A 19791-nucleotide genomic window follows, 5' to 3' on the forward strand; every position below is an offset into this window, starting at 1 on the left:
ATGTTTTCAGCAGCTTGAACTTTACCTGTTTTGTCTTAATAATAATTTGGTTTAATTAGGTAACGCTATTTAATGTTATATACAGGTAGTCGTCGACCTACGACCTATACAATTTACGACCATTCGACTTACGACCGTAATCACTAGCCGCGGCGCACAACAGTGCGTACCAGTTTCCTGCATCGTTTCACAGTACTTTACATATAGCCTACTCTACTTACGACCAAATGGTGTTACGACCGGTCTGTCGGTCCCAATCGTGGTCGTAATCGTGGCTCTCGCATGTCAACATGCGGACAGGTGATGGCTGTCTCTCATATTCCTTTTTTATTGCAGTTTTATTGACAGCAACAACTCAGAATATTTTTTTACACAGATGTGATGTGAATCCCAGGACACGTGTATTTCCTGATCAGGTCAGTGTGAATGGGATTGCACAATCCAAGCTGAGGCAGAGCTCTCTGCACTGCATTGTACCTTGCCGGGAATTACAGCCGAATTCAGCCGTTTTGACAATAAAAACAGAATGATAGAAAAAATGGCATTTATAACACACAACAGAGAGATAATGCTCTCCTGGAATTTCACTAATTCACAATTTTTCTTTTAATGGTATATGATAGGTGAGGCACTGCCTCATCACTGCCTCCCCTCTCTCCTGACTGCATGCCTCTGATATGTATATTGTTAAAACTTTATTCATGTACTGTTCTGAGCAAAAGAATATTTCATAAATGTCTAAAATGTATCCTACCAGCTGCAACTTTGTCATGAATAATTTTCATGTTCTGTAATCTTTCAGGCCCTGTTTTTTTACTGCTTAGCAACTGGCTTGAATTTCCTGTCATACAAACAGTGACACTAAAATCCCAGTTTATGTGAACTATGCCCTTTACATACACAGGTTCTGTTATCTCACCACTTTTTTATTATTTTTATTTATTTATTTCAAGGCACCTTCACATCAAGCACTTATTATTTTTCTTTCTTTTCTTTTTTTTTTTTCAAACTACCACCCCTTGTGAATTTTAAAACCTAAGCCAACCAAATTTGGCAAAAGTACACACCCTAAACTGAAATAGAAGTACTGATACTGACTCTGTTTAAGTCAAGAAGTATAGGCTTTGACATGTTCTTAACTAAAAAGTGGTCATTACTGCTACCTGTTTTCGTGCCACACTGGTAACTGGACCTCACATCATAATATATTAATGCAAAGGAATTTTAAATGTTATCTAATGAATGTATCCATCATATAGAACACAAGCAGAGAAAAGATGATGATGATCAGGGGATCAGGAATGTCTCTGTTTTTTAGTCATGTTTACATTTCAGTCTCCCTCTGTCTCATCTACGTTAACCTCATACTTCCTGTTGCCTTCTGCTCAGTGTTTAGCTTCGTAAATCAGCCTACGTCTGTGGTGCGTGATATAAATGATACACCAGTGGGAGGTTGAAAAAGCCACGCAATGACAAGAAATAGGTTGATGGGCTGAAAATGGCATGCAGTCAGAAGAAAAAACATTGATCATGTCACCAAATAGAAAAGTAAAGTCTGGTTTGAAAATGTAAGAAGTAGAAAGTACAGATTTTTGTGTAATAAGTGAAAGTAAAAAGTTTTTCGAAAAATAATTAGTGAAGTACAGTTCTGATACCAGAAAAAATCTACTTAAGTACATGAACAAAGTTCTCATTCTACTGCTCATTTCAATTATGCTAATGCATGCGTTTAAAGGTTTGTATTATTTAAGAGTCTTGCGTTACCGGAGAGGTGAACTGTGTTTTGATGTGGATTATCGTAGCAGACACCAGCACACGACCGAATGTCAGGCATGTTCTTTATTTATTTTTCTGTTGAACTGCCCCAATCCCCACAACACATGGCTGGTAATGGGCAGACAATTCTTATATCATGACAAACTGTAATGAAAACACTAACAAGTCTTTCCTTTCTTCCAAATAACCCCACCCTTAACTGAGCAGCTCAGTTTTCCTACTGCAGACAGAGCTTAAAATTCAGATTGGGAAATAAAAGCTGGAGTAAATAAACCAGCAGTTGCAATATTTAAATATTTATTTAAATATTGCAATATTTAGTTTACTGTCCTGAAATTATTTTAGTGCTACAGGTTTAAACACCACCAGTTCCCTCTTAAATAGGTTACAAAAATGGCACTCACTATAAACAACTATGTGAACCCTTCTCAGTCAGTCAGTTTCAGAGTAAATATTACTGATTATTAAATTATTCGAAAATTATGTACAATGATAATTAAATGGAGAGGAGGAAAACATCGTGGCAAGATGCAAAGGAACAGGCTCTTGAGCGGGAAGAGGAAACCATTATTCACCGCTGCCCGAGCCAAAGGTTACATTCTCCCACTACCGTCCTTTAGAGCTACACAAAACCAGTCAACATCCTCATTGAGGTCAATTTTATGTATTGAAAGTGTTCAGGTTTGTTAAATTCTGAATTCTGAAATCATGTTTGTGTTATTAGGAACTGTGTGGCCAACCAGTCATTAACTTTAAGAGAAAGTAAAGAAAAAGACACTTGCAACAAAGAATATCTACAAAGGAAGACGTCACTGAAGCACATAATTAAAAAACATAAAAGAAGTTGGTATTGTGCTTTATTAATTCATTTTAAAGCAGTAATAGCAAGCATTTTCCCCCCAGATTTCTTATTTCAAAAGTTTGTTCTTTGCACACCATTTGCATATATACACACCTGTTTATTTTTAAACATTAGAATGGGTAAGGCAGCAAGGTAAAGGCAAGGCCCATTAACACACAAAATTAAGATCATCCTTAGTGTATGTCAATTTAAGAGTGGGACAGTTTTGGGTCACTTGTTATCATTCAAGATATTATGAGCTTTTTAACACAGTAAAACATTCATATATCACACAGTGTTCTTGTCCAACAAGTCACAGACTGTCAGAATTCTTTTTTTATTTGTTGTACTTCTGCCATTTACCAAATATTTAAACCAACACATTACCTGCTAAATGTTTCAATCATTATTTCATACACAGGTAACTAATTCTTACACACATTATTTGCTGCTTCTGTCATGAGGAACTAATCACATTAATGCCCCAGGTTTAGGAAAACATTAACGTTTGAAAACAGAATACTAACCCGGTGGCATGTGTAAATTTTTATACTGTAGGTAATAGATTACATTTATAATAAATTGCAGAAAATTTAGCTAAATGTGAGCGGCATAATAAGACTTTCAAATGAAAAACAGTACAACTGAGTTTGACCTAAGCCTTTTGGAATGTGTTGATGAAAACAGATATAGAACAGTTTCATACATAAAATCAGGATTCGAGTATATTAGCTGACTGGAAACCTGCAGTCACAAGGTACTCTCTAAAGCCACAGTATACGGTTTCTGATGATATTCCAAGCTTAATATGGTTTGTTCTCTCACGCTTTTTTAATCTAAGGCCACTTAAGAAACTCCATCTAGTACCTTCACCTATTTCTCAGTTTCTTGCAATTAAATGAACGTTTGAGTGATCGATTTAATCTGCTTGGTGCCATGCAATGTCCCCATGCCAATATTCCTCCAGGAGCTACTGATAGTTCAAATCTTTGGTGAAATGCAACCAAGCTGATGAGAACTTGGTGAAAGGGAAGAAGCAGCAGCATTTCAGAGAGTCCATGGGGTGTGAGGAACAGGTAGCAGGTTTATGGCAGCCATATCCTCACCTTTACAGGACGGTGCTCTCTGAGTCCAAGTCCGAGTCCTTTAGTTGTGTGACAGGCTGCTGATCTGGTGCAATGTCAGGAACAAGGACTTGACCCAGCCCTTTGAATGACATCCCTGGATCTGAACAAATACAGTAAAGTTACTGTCTACCCAATCATTACAATTTCTTACAGTACAGTTTCATGGATTACCTTTAACAAAGCAGGACAACAACAAAGCAGGGAAATAACCATGCTTGTTTATGTTCTGTCTGTCCAAACATTTAAGTAAAATTTGTAAAGGTAAAGGTACAGAAAATTACTTGCTTTAAACCACTAATATGTAAGTCTGAAGACAAGTTACTTTTCAGTTTAATAATAATTCTAATGAATAAATGATTAGGTTGTAACTATATAACTATAAATAAATGTAACTATGAGTCAATTGTTTTTTTGTTTTATAGTGATGCTTAATGACAACTTTGAAAAAGTTTTAAATCTGCCTGAACACAACATAATTAATTGACAATGTTGCAATCAATGGTGACTAACCCATCATTTTGTAGGCTGCACTCCAGAGGTCATTAGTTTCACTTGGGTCACTTGACACACTCTGAGGCTGTGGTGGAGGTGGAACAGTGGGTCTGTTGCGCGGTTTAGGCACTGGCCGAGGCCGAGGCAGAGAACCGGACTGAAACGGGTAGGAAACATTTGTGCTTGCATTTTCAATGGGGACCACTGAAGGTGGAGGAGTTTTAGGAGGACTGGGAGTACTGGGCGGAGATGTTTCCTCTACTGGCTCTCCAACTGCTGTAGGCTGTGGAGGAGGAGTGACATGGCTGGGTGGCTCTGGAGGGGGGTGGCTGGGGGCCTGTAGGGGAGGCTGGTTGCTTGAATAGCGCCGAGGTATTGTGCTAGACTGAATTCCTAATTGAGTAGGGCTAAGACTGCTTGGTGAGTGAGTGGAGAGTGGTCTCGGAGAGGGAGAGAGCGATTGAGGAGTCCCACATGAAGACTGTGGAGTTGACTGGTTGCCTGGCTGAACTGAATGTGGATTGGTTGGTTTAGGAGGAGCAGGAGCAGGCTTTTTAATAGCTATTTAAAACAGATAAAAAAAAATCTGAGCAGAATTGGACCAATGATAATTTATGGCACATTGAATTAAACAGTTGTGGGTTTACCTCTGCGTGCCATGAGAGGGCTGTGTCCTGATCCTGTTGTTGGAGATGCCACACTCAGTTGTGAAGTTCCAAAACCATTTTTCTGAGGTGTGGATGCTGCATCACTTGACTTTACACTGCCAAAAACACATGTAAATGTATGCTTTCATGAAATAGAAGGAATTACTGTTTTTCATGCCATAAATTCTTCACAAATGATTCATACTGTGACTGATGAAAAGCAGAAAATTAAAGGATAAATATCATGATTCAGGTAATCATCTAGATGGGTGCATAAAATATCTATATACATTGTGCTTTTAAAGACATGAAAAGCAAATAATAAAAACATCTTCCATGATTAGATGGATTTCATAACAAAGTGAAAGGTGGTAGTGTAGAGAGAGGGGATGAAACCCACCCGGTACCCGAATAGAAGTCTGAAATTATATTTATGCCGGGATATTACAGTAAAAATCATGACTTTTTGTTTACTAGCAAAATATTTCAATATTAAGACTAGAGACAAAAAAATACCAAAGTGCACAGGGTCAGTTTTGAGTTTAGATATTGGTTAATAAGCCAGAAGCCATAATCAGTGTTCTGTGCATAACATGATGAAAATGATGTAAAAACTGTTCTGCCTACTCAATTAGTATGAACACAAATCGATTGGTAAAGGGAGCATGGTCGTTTTTACACAATATTAAGCAAGGTGGCTCACTGGTCCTATAGAGCAATACTATACCTCTTACCTGAGCTCCTCAGTTTGCTGTGCTAGAAGCTGCTGTGCTGCTGCTAGGGCTGCCATTCCCAGTGCCAAGCTAGGCTGGCAGGCCTCCATACCCAGGCCCTCTGGTGCAGGCTGCTGTACCAGGAGCTCAGCTACTGGCTGGCTTCCTGCAATACTGACAGCCTCCACCGGGGGCAGAGGGGGCTGGAAGGCAGGGGAAGCGTGCTGCTTTCTAGTTAGTGTACTGCCTCTACGGGGATTGTGATCCATTAATTTGTTAGCAGAGCTAAAGGAAATAAAGACAGTAAAGACTCCACAAGTGCAGAAATGATCCCAAGTGAGCAACACCACACAGAATAGAACAGGAAAGAAAGTATTAGCATCTAAAGATAAACCCGTATTACCCCCAGTGAAGCAGAAAGCTACAAAATGTGCTTTTCAGAAAACTTCAGTATCAGTAGTGCATGTAGTTTTACTAATTAACAAAGAATACAGTTGAACAAGTAAACCTTTACAAAGCATCAGAGGATCAATTAGAGGATTATGTAGAGTAAAACAGTGGAAAGTTTATAGTTGGTGAGTGTACCTGTCTCGTTTAGCCAAGTCATTATCAGGTCCCAACATACTATTGGGTCTTTTCCTCTCCATTGTGCCCGAGTCATAGTCACATATGGTCAGATGGTTGACATGATTCGTCATTGGTGTTGGCATCGAAAACATGCCTGATACATTGAACTCCACATCTAAAAAGATAACATGTATATACCTCAGTCTTTGTTTAATCATTTTTTGTGTTGGGGTGAAAAATGTTTTTGGCTTCACCTTCAGGGAAAAACCAGTCTGCATGTTGAATGATGGGCTCGATAATAGTAACGACATGGACAGAGGTTGCAGCTGCCATCTCTGCTAGACTCCTATAAATAAAGGCATAATGCTTTAGGGCCTTCAGAGTTCAGAACATGTACATTCTTCTAAAATCAGAATAAAATTCTCACCCTTCTGTTTTTTGCCATAACAGATTTGGTCCCAAGACAATTGCTATGTTGCTGGGGGTCATCTTGTTAATTTCACTTTCCTGAGCAAGCTTGGCAAGGAACTTCACCAGATATCTATTGAAATAGAATCTTACTCAGTGATCAGTCAAATGTTACAGCTGGGTGACACTTACATTTAAATAGTTTTGAGAAAACTTACCTAAAGTTAGCTTTATTGTTCTTTGGTAACTGATCACAGGTCACCCATAAAGCTTGTAACCTTTTGTCCGGGTCAGAAATACTAGACAGATTTGAATACAATGTCAAAAATTAAAAGAAGGAAAGATGCCACAACTAAATGCAATTGTTTTTATCTGTTGTTACTAAAGAAAAACAGTAATCAGTTTTTTCTTATTTAGTGCATGAACTGGCTTACTTGGATGCCTGAATCCATTCATCATAGAGTTCATAAGTCATAAGAGGTTCTGGCAGTTCCCTTAGGTAAGACTTTAAAGCCCCTAATTAGACAATATTAAAAGAAAGTCCCATAAATGAACAATAATGATATTTTCACTATTAAAGGAGAAAAGCCTGCTATTGTACCAGCAACTGCATGTGGATCAGAGTAGAACTCCTCCAGTTGAGATGTGGAGCAATCCAGCGCTGCCTTAAGCTTCTTCAGTTTGGAGGCTCCTGCAGTTATCCGGAAAAGACCCTGTTCAGAGAGCAAAATGAGAGCCATGAAGCGAACACACAAAAGTTTACATCATATTTAGGTTTGTAATTAATTTAAAGCTTAGATCTCTTGGTATCTTTTTTCAATTTGTTACCTTCCAATTAATTGTAATATTCTAATTTACAAGTAAAAAGTGTGTTGTTTTGAGTTATTTATTTTCCTCTGATTGTTGCCATACCTCTTCCTTCATGCCCGTTTCCAGCAGCATCATAACACAGGCCTCTATGGGCAGCGCTATCTCTCTGCTACTCCGCTTCAGGTGCTCATCTAAGCCTGTTCCAAATGCTGGCTTCTCTGTCCATGAGTCTGGTGAAACATACAGTAAGGGTGAGGCCACACAGACCACTTTTTTAATTAATTTTTGGTTTTTTATTGGCTGGATTTTTTCAGGAATTAACTGTAACCAGTTAAGATTAAACCATCTTAACCTGCCCCCATTCTTTATTGATGATTGCTAAAGGAGGTAGGTGAGAAGCAAGGTGTGTGACTCATAGTTCACATGCTGGGTGGTTGAGTGCGCCAGCCTCCCACCACAGATGAAGCTCAGCATAACAATTCTGACACACGTTCTCACACAAAGCTGGGATTTAAATAGAGCATATAAAGATAAATAACAGCTTAAACGGAACATCATATTATTGCAAATGATTGCACTTATTGTTTCTTCAAAAGAACTGGAGTAGGTGTAAAGATTTCCCTAATTAATTCCTCAAAGTGTAGTTTATTGTAACAAACTCTATTTTATTGTACTCTGTATTGTACTGAAACATTGAAATAAACAAAACTTGAAAAAGTTGTCAGTGGTGCAGACACACCTTGCTGTGACTTAATAGTTGGCAAGACACTTTCCAGCACGGAGAGAGATTTTCTGTGGTAATCCGCTTGAGCCTCTAATAACTGAAAACAGTCAACAAATTGAGTTAAAAGATGGAATAAAAATCAAATTACCTTCATACAGTAATTATTATATAATCTGACTCCAAACCTCTAAATTCACTTACAGTTACATAGTAGCAAGCATATTCCCCCTCTTTTGAGAAAAAATTGTACAGGTCAGCAGAAAGTTGATCCTAAAAGTGAGACAAGAAGAACCTATATAACTCGAAGTATTAAGTATTTACTTAAATACAAAAAGGAATATGCTAAATAGAATTAACCACTTTACAATCACAATCACAATCACAATCACAATCACACACACACTTGCATTAATGCTTTACACACACTAGATTTGGAAGATATATTCTATGGATGATAAATTTTTTTTGCATGGCTGGGGGTTTGATAGTTAGCTAAACAAAGAGGAAGTAATTCTAAATTTGGAAAGTACTAGTGAAGAGATATTGTGCTTTTGTACAAAATTTGTTTTAGCACAAACATTTCAAAACCAGTCTACACACCTTGCAGAGCTCCATTTTGTTCATTGCTTCATCCATCTCTTCCTTAAGTGAGTCTGCCTTGGCTGTCAGTGCTTGTGTGTTTGTTCCGGAGATTATGGATTTGGTTGCCTGCAACCATCTGAGTGTGAGACAATGGGGGTTCTTATTGTCTATCAGCTGACTGGCAATCCTTGTCACAGTGATGTGAATGGAAAATAACCTCAAACTCAAAACTTAAAATATACAAATAATGACCTTGTTCGTGCAGAATCGTAGTCTAGCACCAGCTTGGCAAGCTGCCTTCTCTGTTTGAGTATGTTGGGGATGTCCACCTGAGAGAATGTGAGAATGAGAATGAATATAATCAAAGCCACACAGGCATTGTTTTAAAAATAGCCACTTACTGTATAGTCTGAGAACATTGGGGCCTATAAACTAGGAGAGACTTGTGATCTTACCTCAGCTAACTGATTCAGTGGGTCTAGAATGTCCTTCTCAATCTGAATCTCATGCTGCATCAACTCAGACGCCAGTCTGTTCTCCGCCTCACCACACAACTCCATCATTTTCCTAACAGAGAGTAGCCAAATATGCTGAAAGGCACTTTATAGTCATTAGGACGTACCAAATGCTGCATTAAACCCTGCACTGGGCAGCATTTAAAAATAATTATTATATTACTTTTACATAAGTTTAAGAATATAGAAAGATAAAAAGTCTAAGTGCTGTGCTGAAGAGTTTTTAAAGCACTCTTATTACAAAAAGGCTTCAAATGTACAGGATGTAAAAATTAAGTAGCTTAAAACACACTTCACATTTACCCAATAAGAGACTCCTCTCCTAGTTGGCTCCCACCATCTAGCATGGCCTGCGACAATGCTGTCAGTGGGAGCTTTTTCTGCAAGACACAGAAACAAAATTCAACAACTCAAGTGGTGCTGGGGAGTGTAAAGCGTAAAGGACTCTTTCATGTCTCTTTTCCACATCTGTGCATACCTGCCCCTGCAGACATGTAACTAGTCTCTTGTGTGTGTTGTGGGAAACAGCCCGCACCAGTTCCATGCGACGTTCGATCTGTGGAAAGCAATATAAAACATCAATAGCAAACCACAGCTTAGTGCACAAACCTGAATCAGGCTGCATAGCAGCAACAAGATCCACCTCTGCAAAATACCACAGACAACTGTGAAATACAATGCTGAGGCTTTTGACACACTGTGTGTGCAGAAAACAGTGCGCTCAATACTGTGATATGAAGCATGGTATTAGTCAACTTGTGTATTGTATGTAAAGCAGAAAAAAAAATTCAAAAGTACAAAAAGTACAAAAACAAAAAAAAGGACAAAATGCCTGCAGGCAAACGTAAGCAAATCACTTTTACTGAGAGCAGAGAGAAAAATGCTTGTAAATCATCTAATCATTGTAGCTGGGTTTTAGGTTGATTTACCCAAGGGAAATTCATAAAGATATACGTTTTACAAATGTGACACACAGGAACAGGTACATCTGAGGATTTGGCTGTCTGTTCAGAAATATTTCCACTGAGGCTTCAAATAATTGCCAGCTATGCATGCCTCATTACTTGAGTTAATCACTACAGCTGACAAAGACTGGATTAAAGATGGGAAATCCTGAGATGTAGGTCTATTTAGTCACAGAAAATATTCCCTACCTAAAATAAAATCCCACAATATTTGTTCTAATAAACATATGTCTGCGCTTTGTATATACATGTAAATTTGTAATGATTAATCCAATACCCAGATGCTCAAAAATAAACAAAGAAACCAATTAAAATAAAGTGTTGACAGCAAAACAGCAGCAGTTTTCTAAAATAAACCATTTCAATCATTTCAGTCTTCCTAGCAGATATAACTGCCGTTTCATGCCATTCAACACTCCCCCATGTCATTCCAGGACCACACAGCTGAGTCCACCACTCGTTCCCTGTGCATGGGCGTCTCCTGCAGATGGACAGAGAGGATACCCTCCACCTGGCATGGGAACAAGGGGAATCCACTGACTTCGTCCTATTCTTTCGGTGCTGGGAAAGATCCTGTTTGGATTAGCTAGTGCAAAGGTCTTTTATAAATGTTTCCCTGTTTCCATCCCACGCAAAACACCGGCAGACCAACAGTAGACTAAACAAGCTCAAACAGCGGTCTGCACCATTTGCAATGGAATCAGTTTAGTATCTTGTTTTACAACTGCTCAACATAACACCACACTGGCCAAAGCCCACTACCAAGAGGACAAAAAAAGTGCATGGATGAGCACATTCAGTGATAACACTGTATTAACATGTAGACGTCATTTTAAAAATACCAGGTCATTAATCACCTTCTGTACATTGCTCAAACCAGCTGTCTACAATGCAAAGGCATTTAAGAAACCTGGAGGGGAATCTCTGGCATGGGGTGTGTGTAAAAGCTCTAAGTCAACTGAGCTATACTTTAGTCTACACAGCTGGGTGTGGGGTGATGAAGCAAAAGATTCCAAAGTACTATAAAGAAACATGCAGCATTAACAGCTGTTCAAACTGTTCAAAACATAAAAAATCCTAACAATAATTTTAATTCTCAGTGTGATGAAATCTATCTTTCATCAAATTAAAATGACTAATGCACTTTCAAAATCCATTTTCTAAACAGTGATCTCATCTGTGCTTCATTGTTTTTCCACAATGCTTAGCTACAGGAATTCAAAGGGTGGGGCTACATTTTCTAGGACATCCCAGGTAATGCACCTGACGTTCTGTTTACTCATTCAAAGTCATCTTCTTTAATATCATGATAAAAATGTGTTTGCATTTGCATTTGTATTTACCTAGCAGCAGTGACTGCTACCTGTCTCTACAGAGTGACCCGCAGCTTTTCCGTCATTTCACTAATGATTCAGACCCACTGATGACTCGTTCCATTACTCATCCCAAAAGAAAAACACAACTAAAGAAACAGACCTGTTTCACAGGGTAAAGGCAGTGTGCTGAAAGTGGTGAATGACAAGAACTCGTTTGTACTTCAGTAAGGTATACTTTACTTGACATTCTCACTGTTTTTGTTCTGTGTGTGTGTGTGTGTGCGTGTGTGTATGTATATATGGGTGGGTGGGTGTCTTGGGGGTGGGGGTGGGGGTGGGGGTTAGATATCCTAAAGGCAGCCTGACAAACCTAACCTGACTAGCATTCATAGACAACTGATCTGGCCTTTTCCAAACACACAGATGACAGTCAATGCATACAGCACTAGTGTATAAAGGAAATAGTCACCTGTAACAGGTCATCGCTGAGGACCTCTGTTTTTTCAGCTCTGAAAGAAAAAAAACAGTGGGATTTAAAACACACAAAAGTCCCATATATAAACTTTTGGTAGTTTTCCAGTGCAATATATTTGAGGTTAAAGATGAGATGTAATCACATGAAATGTTTGGTAAATCAATAATGAGCTGAATGTGTAAAACATTTTATACAACACAATAATAAGGTACATTCATACACAGAATCAGACAAACTAACAGGAGACATTTAAGTAAAATAACAGTCTACATCCAACAGATCCTAAGAGAGCAGTTGTGTGCTCTGCACTTTCCCAGAGAATTTCAGCATTCCACCATTGGCCTTGTGAAGCTGTTCTGTACAGATGCTAAGCTACTATTATTAGCAAACTAAAAGAGGTTTTTGGCCATGGTGCAGATTAGTGCCTTCCATATACAGAGTGGATAAACACCCGTTCCAGTTCACACACAACTTAAACACCTTCCTAGTACGAGGCACTATTATTACAAAACTACTAAGAAAGCTTTTAACTTTCCTTTTTAAGTTTATCAATCAGACATTGCATTAGCAGCATTAAAGGTTACAGTGTTGATGCAGTTGTACACTATTCAATGAGCTGCAAAGTCTAAATGCATTTACAACATTTATCACAACCCTTATTCAGCATGACTTACAGAAGTGCTTTTACAGACTAAAAACACATCCCTGTGCTAGTTCACTAGAATACTAATCCTGTTAGCGAGGTTATGGATCATCTTGAATCAAATCATAGAGTATTGTATTTTGATTTGTAAATACAGTACACGGGGCTTTTGTAGGTTTTAGAAAGTCATATTTAAGACTTTAAAATATTTTTAAGACCATTAAGAATTAAATGTAAGGCCTATATCATGACATCAAAAACACGCGCACAAATATGTTGTTAGCAACTGGCCTTAACTAAGCCCTAATTAGTTTTATTTTTCCAAGCCAAGTATCGCTAAACTTGCACGCCTGAATAGCTGAAAAATAAAATCCGTTTTAGGTCTGTGGTACAATTGAAGGAAGGTTCGCAGCAGTAAAAGAAAGCTGTTTGGCTGTTGAATGTTGGTCTCATTTGTCATACAGCGAATGGCAAATATTATATTTTTATTTTAGCAAAAGAAAAAACACCACCACCACGAAAACAAACAAACACACAAAAAAAACGTTCTAAAGTGATGCAGGAGCACGTCAATGAGCATTAGAGGTAGCGTTACATGAACATCGGAAAATTAAGACCTGTTTAGAATGATTTGAGACCTACAATAGCAAATTTAAGGCCTACGTTTTTTTTTCTCTCTAAATATTACTTTTTAAGACTTTGTGGAAACCCTGAGTACAATACGTACAAACCAAAATACAATGTACTCTATGATTTGACTCAAGAACCCAATATTGGATTTGCTTTAAATTAGTCAATCTGATTTAATTCAGCAGTTTATTTAAGGGAAAAAATCAGCACTATAAATTTGATATGGAAAAAGTTAAAACAGCACAGCTTGCACATAATCCTGTAATACTTGTAAAGGAAGGGAGGATCATCTAAAAAGGCACATTTGGCACAGACTAGCAAGAGATCTACTTGTTTTCAACTTCTTGTCCCATTCTCATGATCTCAATTTTTAGATAGATCGTGAGAATGGGACGAGAACATAACAAAAAGGATTAATGTGACTGTATTTGCATTTATAGTGTTTTTTCCCCCAAATACAATTACCCATAAATGAATTCATTCATTTTCAGGAGCTCCTTTGTCCTAATCGGAGGAGGACCCAGAGTATGTCCTTGGAACACTAAGGACAAGGCACTCAGACTCAGGTCTCACCCATTATCCATATGGTCTTTCATAATTACTTTTGTATCATGTCAACAAGCAGAAATGTAATATCAGCAATTTTGGCCATGGCATGAATGTTATTGCCAGACAAGCTGATTTGAGCATTTCTACAACTGCTGATCTGCCTGGATTTTCACACATAAAAGTCTATAATAATAATTACAAATAAATAAATAAAAATAATAATAAAATCGCTACTTGCTTAAATGGCCTTTCCAGTCAAAATCCAATATTACACATTTGTAGAAAAACCGATTATGGGCATGAATGTAGAAATCTGCAGATTTCTACAAATGAACCAGGATATCAAAAGGAATTACTTCTTGTGGAATCCATGCTACAAACAGCTGAGACTCTTTTAAGAGCAACGGGAATCCCTATCCAGTGTTAGCATAGTGTTCCTAATAAACTGCTCAGGATGGAGATGTTCACTAAATATGTCATAATGTTATATATATTTGTCATAATGTGATATAGAAGGAAACAATGTCCATTACTAACATTAATCTACCCATTTCTGGAATAATAAGGTCTAGTACAAACCACATTACTATTAATGCCTGGTGCGTCGTCAGTAAGAATGTATTTGTGTGAAGTGTGTAACCTCCTGCAACTATACCCTTGACTCTCTGTACCATGCTTCACATAAAGTTGCAGTCTCTCATGCTGGTAAAAGTGCACTGTAATAACCTTGGGACAGTGGTAGACAGCTGCTTTCAATTAGCACAGAGAAGCTAAGAAATGGACTGAGAAAGCCTGAAACCAAATCCAGACAGAATTCAAAAGACATTTTGGAATCATGCCTGGGCCAAGCTGTTGTCCCATGTCCAGTGAGAACCTCAAATCTCTAATGTATGACAAGCTCAAAAACACAGTGCCATAAGATCAATTCAAACAAACAAGAGGGAAAACTACATTTTAAAACCCTACTGGTCTTTTTTCTGACTTTGAAGTTACTATTCTCTAACTGCATCCTGTCTGCAAAATATATCCTTACAACCAAAAATGAAACTGTATGCATCATGAAAATGTCAATAAAGCAAATCAGTGCTGATACACAGAGGTAAATCTGAGCGCTTGTGAATATGTGCGAGTTTCAGTGTAACAGGAAATTAGTTCAAAACTAAAAGCGAGATTACGACAGAAGAAACGCGTAGATAAACACGAATGTATCTGCTTGGAGGCTATAGGTTGGTCTCGATTGGACTCTCTAGCAGTGCAACAAGCTTAAATACAAAGCCAGATGGAGCCTGAAGATGATGATGATTCCTGGTGTTTCCTTTAAAGTATAAACATTAACATCAGTACATGCTAAGACAGCAGTAACTGACAATTATTTAGTATCATTATTAGTAACATCTTACAAACTTTGCCAGCATGTGAATCCTGAAATAAGAAACTAATACTCAAACTGCAGCACTTTCTTCAAATAAATGGTTCACTCAGGACAAAAGAATACTTAAAGATCTAATCACATCATCTACTAAACTAATGAGCACTCGACAGCAAACCCAGCCAGTTCCTCATGCTAGGAAAAACCCCTGCAGAGAGCTGAATAACAGTTTTGCCTCTCAGCTAACAGGCTGAGCTAATGGTGTTTGAAGTACTGCTATGCCTTGGGCTTAGTCGAATAACAGAGCATATAGGTGAGAGATGATCTCTAATTTCTTTTAATCATGTGGCCTGAGAGCAGATGGTCTGATTTATATGGCCTATTGCTAATAGACCGATGAAACCGGATGGTCCAGTGTAAAACATTAATGATTTCAGCCTTAGAAACGGTATGGATTTTGTGTGAATAGGAGGAACACCTTCCTTATTGCATGAAAGTCACTGATAGCCTCACTGTAGGGCAATCATTATCTGACAAGTAGTTATCCTTTAGTTGTAAAGGAACAGCAAATAGCTGGAGTCCTCAGGCAATACAACTTCCTATAGTAAGCACTCAATTAAACTAAAAGTAAACAAAAGCATCATTATAACACTAAACAGATCTTTATAAAATGATCAAACCTAATCTTGAGCTTAAAGTGTTTAAATATTTATACTATAAAATTTCAAACAAGGTCAATAGATCATTACGTACTTTACTGTAAATGATCATTACAAAGGTTAACATCTCAGTGCTTGCAAGAGAGCAGATTCCTTGATTCAATTCTTAGATATAAAAACATCCCCAGAATGACTTCCTGTTTAAAAACGGAATAAAGAGAGATTTCCTTTGAGGAGCTGCACGGCGAACACAGTGTACTGCCTCCTCACAATCACAGGAACCATGGGATCAGCTGAGGCGTGTGTTCTGCCCTCTCGCCCTCCCCACAGCCCCGAACACTTCAATACACTAGTCTGCTTTCTGCATCACTGACTACTGATTTACTCTTAACAAAATACACAGTTTGCTGAATGACTATTCCAGGTGTAAATATCTATCATTTGGCATAATAGGGGCAACATTTAAAGCCAAATACATGGGTTCTTTATGTATGAGCACTGTTAAAGATACAGCCTCTACGTTTAATACTGTTATGGTCCATCGCAATTCAAAATAGAATTCTAAATAAATACTCATATGTTCAACTGCAGCCCATCACAAGTGCTGTGAAATCTTCAGGAAGCAAATAAATGTGTTGGAAAACTCATTTTGTACCTTGCACAAGATGTCGGAGGATCCGTTTCAGGATTTCATCTAAGCAAGTTGGGAAGAAGGGTGTGTTGGAAATCCGATTTCCCCATAGAGAGTTTGGGGTGAAGTTATGACTAGTCTGGGTTTATTTTCTGAAGCACGGTCCATTTGAGTGATGAGTTCATTAGTGGGATAAAAACATGTCCGTGTCACAACAAGACACCACTGTGCTGCAGCAATACAGGCCTCGAGAGACTGATCAGATTGCAACATTCAAACAGAATAAAAAAATGAGCACACAAACGCTAAAGGTCAGAACTCGCTGAAGAATCTGCTTTGAGAAACAGTACAACTCTTGAACAAAAGCTCCCAATCATTAAGAACTTGAATATTGCTATGGACGATTCTGTCATACAGTCTTATGAAGCTTGATTAACTGCTGATGAACTGCATGGGTATGATAGTGTGTGTGTCAAAGGGGCACACACTATGTATATGATCATAAAACATTGAGGGACAACTCAGACTTCAAGGTCAAAATATTACAATATTATGTAGGAATTGGAGCAGGAAAATGCACGGTCAGCCTGAGAAAGCTCCATGCTGTGTTTTTCTTTTCTTTTGTGCTTGCTGTTTAGTGTGTAAACGTGAGCACATCCAAAACTCAGGCATGGATCCCTATTTAAAAATAGCACAGTGGCATCTAGTAGGGTGTGTAATAGAACAAAACACATATATGCTATGTTCTCGGACGAGCTTGCGAAGTTTTTTACGTGACGAGTAGCTGTTTACAGATCAGCAACTGTTGGACCAAATTACAAACCCTATTCATGACCAAGGGCAGAAATAGCAACACCAGAAAAAGCTGTCTGGCTGCCTTGTGGGATTTTGTTTTTACTCCACCGAGTTAGCAGACTAGAAAAAGAAATTAAACTGTGACTGTCACAAGCGCTCTAGGAACCCACCTCGGATCTATTCGCTGCCATTCAGAGCTTCTGGGCTTCTCAGCAGAGGAGTGTGGAAATGATGATCAAGCACATACCAGACATAAATTACACTGGACTCCAGAGGGAAACCATGGGGTGGTGGACAACATGCACTGAGCTTGTGAATGAACAGATTTAGATCTGGATAGATCTATTTGGTTTCTGTTATTTGTCCGATTCATCGTTTTATTTTGGTTCTACTGGGTTAAAAGTTTCATTCAACACAAGCAAGTTATAATGATTATGGTGAAATGATGCAAGAGATAAAAGACCATATAGACCTAGCAGGCGAGGGTTATAGTAATATATATTATATATAGACAGATAGAAAGAGTGTTAGGCTACGATGCGCGTGTAGTCTGGGAAAGACTGTCAGAAAGTGCAGATGTTGTGGCCTCTCTTCTCTAAACAGAGCTAAATGGGGCTATTGCTGTTGTATAATGTTGAAAAATTCGCCCAGGCGAAGCGACTGAGCTGAAATAAAGCGTTGAGAAGGTGAAGTTAGCGTGCTGAGGGAAAATAAGGGTGAAGAACCAGCCCTAGTCTCGCTCCTGTCCTGGCAACAAACATCAACACAAAACTGCTCAACAATTCATAGCTACTTGCCTGCCAACTGTCTGGTTGGCGAGTTGTTTCATCCGATTAAACTGCTTCTTCATGATTGTATCGTAGTCGGCAAAAGTCCAAATTTCGCCACAGAGGAAGCTTCGAGATGCTTCTTCATTAGCCGAAGATCCTCTGAATCATCCCTGAAGTCGATGGGAATTTGACCGGCAGATGATTAGCTAGCTGAATAGCTGTCGAGCTAGCTGGATACGCTAGCAGCACAGCACGAGATATAAAAAAGAAATGTCGATGAGAAGATAAATAAAAACGAGAAAACAGCCAGGTCTCGTAAAGAGCAGCAAAAAAAATGTCACTCCACAAAATCCTCACAGCCAACAGCGAGACGTGAAGTCCATTCGGTGCCAGGAGGTGAAATTAAAGAGAAAGTTGACACATGCAGTAGAGGATCTGGAGGAGTCTCCCAGCACTGTGAGGATGAGGATGAAGATGAGTTCAATCCTTCCTAAGACACACCTATGGAGTCATCAGACAGCCAGAATTCACCGCAGTGTTTAGACTTACACAGATTTCCATATGAAACTGTTCAGATTTGAATTCATTACCATTTATTTTGCGTTTCATTTGTTTCTGTGATCAAACCCGATTAAAGCTCAAAGACCAAAAATCCTTCACCATGTGTATTAGATGGTGCATCATCTTTAAAGGATGAAAGAAAGAAATTGTGTGATTATTATAAATGATAGACAATGAAGCAAAAGAGACAAAATTGTGCCATGGAGACTTGCTGGTATTAAAATTTTATTTTGTGTACAATGCATTAAGGTTATACATCTAATCTTTGGCTGTATAGAAGAAATTTATCCTTTAGATAAATTCGGTTAGATTCACAGTGTGTACATTTATAAGTTGGGTTGATCAGAAACGTGAATACATTTGTGTACATTTAATTATTTCATTTTGTCCCAATTCTTGTCACAGCAACAATAACAGCTTGAACATTTTTTTTTTTTTTTTTTTTTTGCACAGCTGAAATAATAATAATAATAATAATAATAATAATAATAATAATAGAGTGGATAATAGTGTTGCACAGTGGTGGAATAGTAGAGACACAGTGTTTTATCACAAGTTTGTTTATTGTCTGTGTATTTAGAGATACTTTCCATGTTGTGTTGGTTTTTCTCTAGGTTATTGGGTTTCCTCCAACTATCCAAAATGCAAGTAGGTAAATTATTGACCGCACTAAATTTCCCCTAATTGTGAATGCTGCCCTGCTATGACTGCCATTCCAATATGGGGTAAATCATATACTTTGCCACTAGTGTTACTGAGATACAGCTGTTGCTGAAGATGGATAAATATTAATTTTAATACCAACACTAATAATAACTACTATAATGATAATTTACTTGCTGCTATATTTATCTTTACAGTCAGTAGGTTAGATAATGTTGTTTTAATTGTTTTACTTGTAATCCAACACTAATCGGTTGTCCTGGCTAGTTAGTGTGTATTTGTTGTATATTTATGATATTCCCTATCGTGTATTTGCACTTTGCTGTTGTACTGCTGTGCACTGCATAAGAACCCTGAATAAAACATTTCATTAATGTGCAGCAGAGGTGCTCAAATTAGGGACAGTCAGCCCAAAGTTGACCTGTGGTGAAATTTCCCAAATATAAGAAGAGGGGGGAAAAAGGGAGAAAATATGCTATTTGTAAAAACTTTAGAAAAATAAGGACTTCATGTCCTTAATTAGAGCTTACTCAATAGCTGTATTAGGCATTGAACTCTATTGT

The 19791-nt window shown here is 38.1% G+C and overlaps 1 protein-coding gene across 3 annotated transcripts; it reads right to left on the reverse strand.

The window, feature by feature from the left end:
* Window positions 1–2616: 2616 nt before the first annotated feature.
* arhgap17a (Rho GTPase activating protein 17a) lies at window positions 2617–18747 on the reverse strand. Of its 3 annotated transcripts, none has more exons than XM_046854131.1 (20): window positions 18032–18747; window positions 11953–11992; window positions 9681–9758; window positions 9506–9582; window positions 9143–9254; window positions 8940–9016; window positions 8706–8823; window positions 8307–8375; window positions 8121–8202; window positions 7484–7611; window positions 7173–7284; window positions 7006–7087; window positions 6790–6870; window positions 6591–6704; window positions 6418–6509; window positions 6182–6338; window positions 5618–5845; window positions 4884–4999; window positions 4255–4797; window positions 2617–3844 (listed from the first exon to the last, which is right to left on the reverse strand). In XM_046854131.1, the coding sequence occupies exons 1-20, from the start codon at window positions 18082–18084 to the stop codon at window positions 3726–3728; spliced, it is 2478 nt and encodes an 825-aa protein (XP_046710087.1). In that variant the 5' UTR covers window positions 18085–18747; the 3' UTR covers window positions 2617–3725. The 3 variants fall into 3 exon arrangements, with proteins under 3 accessions (XP_046710087.1, XP_046710086.1, XP_046710088.1); XM_046854130.1 differs by having other exon boundaries at window positions 5618–5881; window positions 18032–18745; XM_046854132.1 differs by lacking the exon at window positions 5618–5845 and having other exon boundaries at window positions 18032–18725.
* Between the last annotated feature and the right edge of the window lie 1044 nt (window positions 18748–19791).

The sequence above is a fragment of the Silurus meridionalis genome, chromosome 7 (genome assembly GCF_014805685.1).
Source record: "Silurus meridionalis isolate SWU-2019-XX chromosome 7, ASM1480568v1, whole genome shotgun sequence".
Classification (NCBI taxonomy): Eukaryota; Metazoa; Chordata; class Actinopteri; order Siluriformes; family Siluridae; genus Silurus; species Silurus meridionalis.